A 12209-nucleotide genomic window follows, 5' to 3' on the forward strand; every position below is an offset into this window, starting at 1 on the left:
TTAAATAAATCCTTTATTTTGCTATGTCATTTTAATATATATTTACATATAATCCATTATATATAAGGCTTATTAAGTAATAACATTTGTACTGTACTAGATGTTCAAGGCATATTGGTAAAACATGAATTGTTGCACATTAAAACTAATTAAATCATCATACATGGATATTGGATTTTGCTAGTAGTTCCAAAAAAAGCATTGAAATCATCTAATATTTCACAAGAATAAAACCCAAAGCACTCTTATTTTCAATCATTTGAAATGATCCAATTTAAACTCCCTGGTCTTGATGTTCTAGAGAAGATCATTCAAATAGAAAAAGAAAAACCTCTAGTAAATTCTTGAAATATATATTCAAAATGAAACTAGTAGCTTTATTATAATCAGTTAAAATGGTAGTGATAGTTAAGGAGAGGGAGTTTCTTCCTTGAAACCACTATCGTTTCTACTTGTTTCATCCTGAAGTTTCTCTGCGCTCCCTGCTTGGAGAAATTGCAAAGTGGACAGAACTGTCCACTGTCCATCAGAACTTCACCCAACTTGTCCAGCTTCAAACGGGCCTTAAAAACCCACCTCTTCCTTATAGCCTTCCAGTCCCCCACTTAACTGCCCTCCTTCCTGTCTCCCACCTACCTCCCTCCTCGTCGCTCTCCTCTCCCCCCCTTCCCTCCATCTTTGCCTCCGCTCTCACCCTTTCCTCTTCCTACCCTTGCGTCTTGTCCATCCTACCCTCCCCTTAGATTGTACGTTCCTTCGAGCAGGGCCTCCTCTCCTCCTGTTCTCCACCACCTTAACTCTGCTCTCCAGCTCCTTGTCTCTTCCGTGAGGCCCTTCTACCCCTCTAGCTACCCCGCTGGGGCTCTCGCCTGTCATCTAGCTGTACTTTGAGCTTCCGAGTTACTGTGCTTTTTGTTAACTGTTCCGTGATGTCTCACCCTGTACTGTATTTCTGTCTGTCCCTGTACGGCACTACGGATACCTAGTGGCGCCCTATAAATAAATAATAATAATAATAATAATAATAATAACTGTCTCTCATTGGACAGCTGCATTGGATGCTCTGCTTATGCATTATAGGAGCCACATACACTATAAGGACCACCAGCTACAATTGTTATTCCATCTTCTTATGAATTGGACCCCATACATCCTTGATTGGAAACTCAGTTGATCGGGGCCATCTTTATCTTTTGCTCTATGTAATGTACATTATTTATTTATTTATACTACATTTCAATGTACTGTGCTGCATAACACAAAGATTTATAAGTAAAGGTCATTAATAATAATAATAATAGTATTAATAATAATAATAATAATAATAATAATATGCTATAAGATAAGGTGATAATGTGATCTGTCCAGCATTATGACCTATCTGTTTTGCACATGCTTTAGGCAACTATTCCTTGGTAATTCAAACTGGCTGTTTGAATTACCAAGGAATAGTTGCCTAAAGCATCTTGAGAATGCTAACTTCATGAGAATGCTTTATCTTGAGAATGCTGTGAGTGTGAGTTTCAGTGAAGTGTCACCCACATTCTTCTGCTCAAGAAAAGAGAAAACATTTTAAATAAGAGAAATCCTAATCCCAATAAGTATGTCCAAGTTCTCCCATTAGTAGCATAGTGGACTGTTGATTTCTCGTAGGTTACTATATATGTCTTATCTTTTATTTCTACTGAAAAGGATCATGCTTTCTCTGCATATCTATGAACAAACCACAACTCCTCATTGGCTTTTGCTTGGAGAGGATGAATCTGGGGTAGGCCAATGCATATCACTGGAAGCAACTAAGGCTGGGTGCACATTGCAGAAAATTTCTCCTGATGTGACATCTTTAATAAATTTAGCCAATGACAGGCGAAAAAAAAAGGCCGGATCTGCAAGGCGATTCATGTCTTCACACTATAAAAGTTTTACACAATTTACCTTTAGAACTGTGCGCTTCATCTGTCATAATCATCTGCTGAAAAGTTCATGACTCTGCACACCCCATAGAGATCTATGGCCACTGCCGGTCATGAGTGCATACATTCTTCAGAATTGGAACAACATAGCTCCATCGTTGAACAACATTTTTAGCCCGGTTTAAAAATCAAATTAAACAACACAATGGGCTTTGAAACGATAATCGCTCATTGTTGCAGCGTGCACTCTAATGTGATATCCGGCTGACTGATCGTTTATCAACTGATTGGCCTGATAATCAACTGAAACCACTGTAGTGTGTACCCAGCCTAAGCTGCAACAGGAATGGCAAATATTTGATTACTCTACTATTTATAAGCTTTATTTACTTTTCTCTGCGTTACTGATTAATAAAACTATTTGGGGACATTGTTTCAATTTATAGGACCACTTAAACCTTATTACAAATTGCGATATATATAAAAGAGCTTTTAATGACATCCCCAAATATATAAGGAAAAGCTTCTATAGTTTATCAGAATGGAAGATATTTGACATAGAGCTGTGATGGTGAGGGGGGAGTTGTTATTCTATGTACAGTAGGCTTGCTGTACATAATATCATTGAATGGTATTGCAGTCAAGCACTCCACCTTATGTCAAGGTGGATGACTAATTAGAACCAGAAAAATCAGAAGTACAGTATGTCAAAATACAGTGTAAAATATCTCAAATTCTGTCAGAACTTTTGTATATATATTTGTGAATTGTATTAGTAGTACTTTTTAAAAATGTGGATATACATCTAAAGTTTAGTGGCCCATTAAGTTAAATATGAACCTACATGTTTTTCATTACTACACCCGACTAACAAATACAGCAGAGTAACTACAGTCCCAAAGATGGAGCCCCTGAGCACTGAAGTCTCCAATCATCGCTACATTGAGAATTTAGAAGTGGGGAGAATCCACCTTGGTTACTGGTGTCCACCAGTTAGATGATGAGGCTGCTAAATATTGTGAAAATAACTTGTGAATTCTTCAAATAGCAGATAGGACCCACACATTTCTGCTAGTCAGGTGGAGAGATTTTTTAAGATAAAATAAATAAAAATAAGTTTTATTGGAGTACCTTTTATAATGCAAAAATTATTATCAGACAAAATTGTTTTACTGTTATTGTATTACTTTTTCATGTCTGTTCGACAGCATATTCATTATAGTATATTTATTATGTAAGTGACAATTGCAGTACAATATCTATTTTGACATTTTTACACACACTTCTTCCTATTCATTGCTAAGGTTGAGCTGTTCAATTTAATTTGATGGCTATGAAATTCACTGTAAAAATGATAGCAAAATGTTGCTAAATAAACTCTAAAGCCTCAAATCAATGGCATTAAAATATGTGTATTTACTTGCACTTTTAATGCCAGCATAATGTAAATAGTTCTGCCAATGGTAGCCATAGTTTCTAGTATCAGCATATTCAATTTTTACTTGCGATTGGCGGCGTTCCTTCTTCCTACTTGCAATACATTTAACTCAAGCTCTGTGAATTGAGGTCAATGAAGTGAATGCAGCTAAAAACTCTAGTTAGTAAACACATGTCAAGCGTGCTTACACTTGCATTTTTAAACTCAAATCGACTGTTTTTGTTTAAAAGGACCAAAAAAGCTGATTATACAAAATATAGGTTACAACTGAAGGCACTCAGCTAAAGCAAGAATAAAAAACAACAATAAACATATATTAAAAATATGCATTATAGCAGTCTATTGTTTTTTGAAGAATGTCTTTGTGATTTGCATAAAGGGGTATCCTCTGGTCCACAGCTTGCCACTGGACAGTATACTCTTCATCATGACTTTGCACATTCTAGAAACAGAAAATAGCAAACATGACTATATAGTAGAAAACATAAATACATTTAAATATACCAAACCTTAAAATTATTCAGGATGTAACAACTAGAATATGTAAAATTGTGCATATTTATCAAATAGAGTTCAAACCACAATGGGCAGTAAAGTTTACAACAATTATATTTCCAAAATGTTCACATTAAGGGTACTTGGGGAACAGTTATGCAATCTCCCTTGAATGTATGCATATAAATGAATTGTTTATTAGTTGAATGAACAGGAGAATTCATCTCTTTTGACCAGCCCAGCTTTCAGATTTTCTCTGTGTGCTAGGATTTTGACTTTTTGTTAAATATATTTTCTCTGGCTATTAAGGTGTAAAAGCACACTTAACCAGAGCCTGAGTTCAAATTATAACGGAGAGGTATAAATTGAAATTAATTTTAAAATATGAGAATAGTTGATTTAAAAAAAATAATAAAATATATAACAAAAACATCAAAGATGTAAGACTCATAAAAGACTAAAGGAATTGAGAATTAAATATCTTTGAAAAAGTTAGCTTCTTGCTGACGAAACGCGTTAGCACTATTTCCCTATCTATTTGGATCTTATTCTCGAAGAAGAAGGTACTATCATTATCTCTAAGGAGACTACTTTCTACGAAGAAGGATTGTGACCAGATTACCATCCCGAACGGGTATGCTGAGTTGCCAATAATTAACGAGACAGCTGATTATAGAGACATCAGTATCTCGGCACATTACCTTCTACGTTTGAAAATCACCTCCTCATCCGGCCAAATCGTTTTGGATATATACCTTTCTATCCATCAGCCGGGACTTAACATCATATACCTCTGCTTTGTTCACTGACTCTATATAGCGCAGGGGTGGGCAAACCAGTCCTCAAGGGCCATCAACAGTTCATATTTTTAGGATTTCTTTAATCATGCACAGCTGAGTTAATCTATTTGGCTGGGTCAGTAATTATCCCAGCTGTTTCTACAGACAGAAATCCTAAAAACATGAACTGTTGTTGGCCCTTGAGGACTGGTTTGCCCACCCCTGATATAGCGGAACATATACACTCCAGCGCTCTCGAAGTCTATGAGGATCTCTGAGGAGACCGATCACTGATACCATCTCGGGCATTGTACTAAGTGATATTCCATGATCATATCCTGGACAACGCTACACCATTTTTATATGGATTAGGAGACATTATATCTCCTTGCTACAGATGCATTCCACAGATGGAAGAGATCTTTACCATTTTATATCACCTGTGTACACAGGTTCGGTACTCTGAATAATATATCCACATTGTGGTTTTATGGTGTACTGGCCAGACACCTAAATTGTTATAATCTACAGAGACATTTTAATTTTATTTTATATAGTGTTAATCATGCCACTTAATGATATTTGTTTTATTTGTATAAGTTTTGTATATTACCATGTTGCACATATGAGATCAGCTGCTTTTTGAATTTATTAATAAAATACATTATCCTCTTTGGACGCACCCTGTATATTTGTTCTATTTTTATAATTGCAATCCTGACTGTTTCTCTATCTTGGGTTTAGAATTTATAAAGGCCACACCCAGAGGGGGGATCGATTCAGGAGACTCTGTAAACAGGAGGTCTTCTGGATCTATATATTAAACACGCTATTTCCTATAGGTCTAAATTAATCTATTGAACTCAACAGAATAGTTTAGAATAGTGATTGGTATTTGTGAATTCATATTTTTCTTTTCTTAATATCATTTTTTTTTATATATTCCAGTTTGAGTTTTGATATATCATGCCTGCGATTATTATAGCCCTAACAGATTTCATAAAACATCATAATCAGGGGACCATGGAGATATTTTTCTGTATGGGTCTTTATACATGCATATAGACATATATTTGGTTTCAAGATGTCATCTGTTTATGAAACTGTTTATTTAGATATTTATGTCTAATATGAGGGAATACTATTGCCAATTGCCAATCAAGCTATATATTATCTTCACTTATGGGATCTGTTTGACCTCTTCTTTTAGTAGCAAGCTTGTTTTGGTAATACATTATTATGTATTGTGTTTCATGGTATCATAGTTATTTTATTTATATAGTGATACTATTAATGGGGTCAAATGGTAATACTATTGCTAGTTCCTTTTTAATTTCTGTTTGCTCATTTATCTCTGGGTTGATAGAGTGTATTTGAATTATAGATTAATTCTTAAGTTATGTTGGTAAAGTTAACTTGGGTATATACTTGCACTGTCTCATTTAGATTAATTGGTTTTGAAATACAATGGGTTCTTTAGAACCATTTTAAAACTGTTTATGCACTGTGGATATATAGGTGAATTGACAGCAGGTGAAAGATGTTCTAATCAGTTTGTGATGAACTATATAATGAGACCTCCGGGGCTGTTTTGAGCTATATCTGTGAGGAAATTGCCAGTTGGCGATGAAACGCATCAGTTTATTCTAATATTATCCTTATACAAAGTATATTCTCTTGCTGTGATTACCTCTCCTTACAGAGTTAAGTGAGAACTAGGCTGTTGGACCTAATTTTTGGTCTTTGCAGCCGGCCAACAAGGAGACGTGCCTCTGTGCACACAGAGTTTGTAATAGATCATAAAACTTATCTGCTGCGTGTTAACCTAGCGTGGAAGGCGATGGTGCATTACAAGCATATTATCCTAGGGCGGCCTGAACTTTTAATCAGGCCCTGTACTTAACCTTGACTTATTTCTTTAACAATCAACCAGGAACCATTTGAAATCATTGGGCTGCATGCTTACATTAAGGGGACATTGGCATGGGTTGAACAATGCATCTCCGGGCCCCATAGCAAAGTGTCGGTAGGTGCTCGGCGATGCTGCTACAACTACCCAGGGGCCCTGCTCTGTTCTGAAAAGACCAGCCATTTCTCCTCCATGATTAATTTCACTGATCCAATGACAATCACAGACAGATAACGATTTAGTATCTTTCTGCCCTTTCTGGTTCCTGACTTTTGGCTTGCTCAAGATTATACTTCGGATCATCCCTCATTCCTTGCCTGGCTAGGTCTGACCCGGATTGTTCAACTACACCTGTCTACTCCTGTTGCTATGCTGGTGGCTGACTCAGGCAACAGCAACCTCTTGCAGTAAAGCCCAAACTCCCTTGCGGGGGGGGGGGGTCCCTGGTGAAAATCGGGGGTGCGTTTAGTCTCCGTGCCTTCTTGCCCAGCAGTGCAAATACCAGCTAGTGGCCACTCCATACACTGTGACACTGTGAAGTTTGGTGGAGGAGGAATAATGGTATGGGGCTGTTTTTCAGGGTTTGGACTAGGCCTCTTATCTCCAGTGAAGGGCAATCTTAATGTTTCAGCATACCAAGTCATTTTGGACAATGTTATGCTTTCAACTTTATGACAACAGTTTGGGAAAGGCCCTTTTTGTTTGGTGTGGAGGAACTTGAATGGCCCGCACAGAGTCCTGACCACAACCCTATCAAATTTTTCAAACACCTTTGGAATGAACTGGAATGGAGATTACGAGCCAGGCTTTCTCATCCAACATCAGTGCCTGACCTCATAAATGCTCTAAAGTATGAATGGGCACAGATTCCCACAAAAACACTCCAACATCTTGTGGAAAGCCTTCCATGAAGAGTGGAAGCTGTTATTGTTGCAAAAGGGTGACTAACTCCATATTAAAGTATATGTATTTGAATACAAAGTTATTACAGTCCCTGTTTGAGTAATGGTCAAGTGTCTCAATACTTTTGCCCATATACTGTACATGTATTTGGCATTTATATAATTGGATGAACTAGCTGATTATATTTTGGGATACACATTTTGAAAAACACAGATTATGTAGATTATTATTATTCACTAATTGAAGAATTATTGAAAATGGCTTTCCTTCCGTATTTTTGTCCATTTTGCTCTATGTAATGAATATTAAATAAAAAGATATTGGTTTCAGTATTCTAACAAAAATGACATTCTATAAGACAAAATCCACTGTGTATGCAGCATGTGTAGTTATTCCCTATGAAACAGGTACATCCCCAAAATGTGAAAATTGGCCTGATCATTAATGGGGCAAACCATTCAGTCACTAAGTGGTTGAATGACTCAAGAATGCTTCTAAGATGACAAAAACAGTACCACTACCTTTGTTTTTAATAGTGTTTAACTTTTACACAAAAAACTGGATGTGTGGTTTGTTTATATAATACTATTAAGTCATTTACAAAGCTTTTTTTTGTTTGGCTTGTCCACTGTATAAACCAAGTACCAGTGCAATAATGTTCAAAATGAATGCTTCTTTGTTGTTTTCAATGTACTGTATCAGAGCTATGTTCGTTTTGCCCCTCTAGCACTGCTTAATATATCACAGCTATAAATAAAACTAAAAGCTGAAGTTCAAAAACTAAATTAGACTGCAAGTAAGATGTACAATTGTGTGCATGTTTAGTTTATTATTAAATAAAATCACTTTGTCACCTATTTATTTACATATTCATGCTCTTACTTGATTTAATTCTAGTAGTAGTGGGTCATCCTGCCTCTCAAAGTGCACGCTTATTGCAGTTGTTTCTATCCAAGCATTGTCTGTGTTCCTTGGATCATCCACATACCCTTTGTATACCTACAGAAAAATATAGAACATATAGTAGTCACAGTTGCCAACACAGTTGTTTTTGTCCAAAATGAATTAATTTAGATGGATCCTGTAAACATTACAATGAATCTGTATTTTTCCTTTATATTTGGCCCATGGTTAGCATAGCTACCTCACAATGCTTTGTTCTGTTACAGCCAGAGCACTATTTGCGTGTAATTTGTGTGGGTTTCCCCAAAATATTCTGCTTTCTTCCCACAGTCCAGAAATATATTGGTTGGCTAATTGGCTTCTGATGCTATTAACCCTAGTGTGTGTGTATACTTCACTGGGACAGAAACTGATGTGAATAATTAAACATTCTTTACAAAGCCCTGTTAATATGTTAGTGGTATATAAATAAAGGATAATTATAATGTCCATTTTAATTGATGGTTTCTGTATGGTAGAACAAAAATGTAATTCTATTGAGGCTATGGAGTTTTATTGATGGCAAAATATTAAACACAGTTGAACGATCATTTTTAAAGTCATGCTCTAATGCATTCATTTTTACAGATTTTTCAAATTGTTCTCATATATGCTACAACAAGTTTTGATTTTCCTCCCAATCTTGTAGGGACGCATTTGTAAATATATAGGGCCCGATTCATTAAGGCACGTAAATACCGATTAATACCGTATTTTGCATAAAATCGCAGTGTGTATACCCAGAAACTAACCATACGCCTGAGAAAACAACAATGTCCAATTCATCTTCAAACACAAATAACCCTTACTACAGCATATGATTCCATGGATAGAACAGGAATGGAATGGATGCGTGCATGTAGTCAATTTACAGTAAGGGTGTGCCAAGCTAGAGCGAAAGAAGCATTGTCCGATTTAAGCTTTGGGCATCTCAAATGTTTTTCAGTCTGAACAATTGCACTAGCTACAGATCTGGGTTGTGGTAGGCCATTATTTAAAATTGCCCATTTTGTGCCCCTCAAGAGTTTACCTTACACTGCCTCTCCAGCTGATCTATTCATGAAGGAGAACCTTTAGCTTCATGGATGCCTAGAAGAGATAACTTTGTACTGAGATACACAAACTACATCTAAGTTTTGGCAAGCTCTATGCAAACAGATGGGTTTTAATCTCAAAATCTGTTCGGCCTATAACCCTCAGATCAATGGGCAAACCAAGATCCTGAGAAATACTTTAGAATGTGTGTCAATAAGGAAAACTTAGTTAACTTGTTGCCATGGGCAGAGTTTGTTCACAATTTTCATACACATGGTAGAATTGCTAGGTCCCCTTTCTTTACTCTTTATGGGTATAATTAATATCTTCCATGCTGTCCTATCTCCCAGCATTCCAAGTTCCTGCAGTAAACTTTGATTTACACAAATTTTGCAAATATTTGATCTCAAGTCATGAAAGAAGTGAAAACCGACTTAGCAACTGTATAAAGTAGCATTGATAAGAACAGGTATGCAACACCATGTTTTATGGAGATAGGGTATGGTAGACCATGTCTTATGGAGATAGGGTATAGTTATCCACTCATAATTTTATGGACCCTTTAAGATACTCAAAAAAAAATCAAGTAGCATATAATTGGAATTTACCTGCAGCTGTTGTTACAACTCAACTGTCCTCGATCCAGCGCCGCGATCCTCTCTTTCTTCCGGGTCGCGGCGGCTGTCACTCACCGGTCTGTGAGTGCTTCTTCCCGTATGTTTAGGAACCGTGGCCGTCCACCATCCTGAGGGTCTGCGCATGCGCAGCCCTTTCAAACCCTTCAGTACCTGTTCCTTTAACTTAATTGGCAGATCAGGCAACACTCCCTATATTAAGCACCTGTGGTCAATACCACGTTGCCTGATCTTGGAGTCTCATTCCCCATGAGCCTCTGAAGGTGTTCCGGTGTTTCCTCGTGTATTCAGCGCTGCTGATTCCTGTGGTTTCCAGACCACTTCTACTCCTGTGGTTTCCAGACCACTTCAACCCTCCTGTGTTTCATCGTGACTGTTAGCTGATTCCTATCCGCTGCCTCCGTGCACTACAGTCTTCAACCACTTCAACCCTGCTGTGTTTCATCGTGACTGTTAGCTGATTCCTATCCGCTGCCTCCGTGCACTACAGTCTTCAATCCACTTCAACTCTGCTGTGTTTCATCGTGACTGTTAGCTGATTCCTATCCGCTGCCTCCGTGCACTACAGTCTTCAGACCACTTCAACCCTCCTGTGTTTCATCGTGACTGTTAGCTGATTCCTATCCGCTGCCTCCGTGCACTACAGTCTTCAGACCACTTCAACTCTGCCGTGTTTCATCGTGACTGTTAGCTGATTCCTATCCGCTGCCTCCGTGCACTACAGTCTTCAGACCACTTCAACTCTGCCGTGTTTCATCGTGACTGTTAGCTGATTCCTATCCGCTGCCTCCGTGCACTACAGTCTTCAGACCACTTCAACTCGGCCGTGTTTCATCGTGACTGTTAGCTGATTCCTATCCGCTGCCTCCGTGCACTACAGTCCTCAGACCACTTCAACCCGCCTGTGTTTCATCGAGACTGCTACAACTGATTCCTATCCGCTGCTCTCCGTGCTCAACAGGTCCAGCTCAGCTCTGCTCTCCCGTGTTTCATCGTGGCTGCACCTGCTGGTTGCTATCCGCTACCTCCGTGTACTTGCAGAGTCCTGCTGGCTGCTACTCCTCAGTTCTACTCGTGTCTACAACAGCTGATCCGCTCTCCGTGCTTCTCAGTGTTCCTGCTGGTCTCTACTCGCCAGTCTGCATCGGATCTGCGCCTCACTGCTTTCATCTCGTCTAGACCATCGCTACTCTTCAGGGTCCTCCAGGAGTCCAGTTCTACATACTACTGCTTCCTGAGTATTTGTTCCCCTGCTGGTCTACCTACCTGTGCGCTGCACCTACTTGATTACCGCTTCACCCTCCAGGGACTTCGCATCCTGCCGGCCTCCAGCCGTTCAGGTATCTCTGCACTCCTGTCTGACAGCTTGCTTCTGAACCACGGTATGCATACTTCTCATTGACTGTGCTGGTGTATTGCATATCTTGCTGGACTGAGTTTGTTCTCCTCTGGAGTTTACTATCCGCTGAGACTATTGCCATCATTGACTGTGTTATCTTTTGCCCGGATTGTTTCAGTGACTTTCTATTATTGCAGTGCTGTTCAGTCATTACTATATTGTGCATGTTATTGTGGATCAAGTTCAAGGTGCCCGTGTATCCTCTGTATTGCAGTCTCTCCCCGTGCTCCTCCTCACATATATATTCAGTGGTACAACTTGCTAGAGGCAGACCACTGATCCCTGTTTCCCGTGTCACCTGTTCCAGTATCCTCTCACATAGCAGTGGTACAACTTGCTAAAGCAGACCACTGACTCCCCGGATACCTCCACTTGGATTCCATTCCTTCACCCAGACAGCGGTACAACTTGCTATCCGCAGACCGCTGACTCTCATCACCTCCTCATTTCTGTTGGACATTCCTCCTCACTATAGCAGTGGTACAACTTGCTACCGCAGACCACTGACTACCCTCACGTGTCCTTTGTCCATACAGTTCCTCGTGTATTACTACATCTATATTACCAGTGCTGCTAGTCATAGACTTTCCTGAGCATCTCTATCATCTGCTATCTCCTGTTCCATGATCACCCTGCTACCAGAGTACCATATTACCATCTATACTGCTCTGGTAAGCCTATCACCTGGTGATCCCTGGGTAAAGACTCCTAGTGCCCGTGACAGTAAGATCAGGCCATGACAGACCCAGATACGGAACCTA

The 12209-nt window shown here is 38.9% G+C and overlaps 1 protein-coding gene across 2 annotated transcripts in view; it reads right to left on the reverse strand.

The window, feature by feature from the left end:
* Positions 1 to 2724: 2724 nt before the first annotated feature.
* The window catches only part of TRPM2 (transient receptor potential cation channel subfamily M member 2), a 168724-nt gene continuing 159239 nt past the window's right edge, over positions 2725 to 12209 (reverse strand). For both annotated transcript variants that reach the window (XM_075180247.1, XM_075180246.1), the window contains exons 31-32: positions 8320 to 8436; positions 2725 to 3793 (exon numbers count right to left, since the gene is read on the reverse strand). In XM_075180247.1, coding sequence (XP_075036348.1) covers positions 3668 to 3793; positions 8320 to 8436 — 243 coding nt within the window. In that variant the 3' untranslated portion in view covers positions 2725 to 3667. The remainder of the gene's footprint in view (positions 3794 to 8319; positions 8437 to 12209) is intronic.

Source organism: Mixophyes fleayi, chromosome 7 (genome assembly GCF_038048845.1).
Source record: "Mixophyes fleayi isolate aMixFle1 chromosome 7, aMixFle1.hap1, whole genome shotgun sequence".
Classification (NCBI taxonomy): domain Eukaryota; kingdom Metazoa; phylum Chordata; class Amphibia; order Anura; family Limnodynastidae; genus Mixophyes; species Mixophyes fleayi.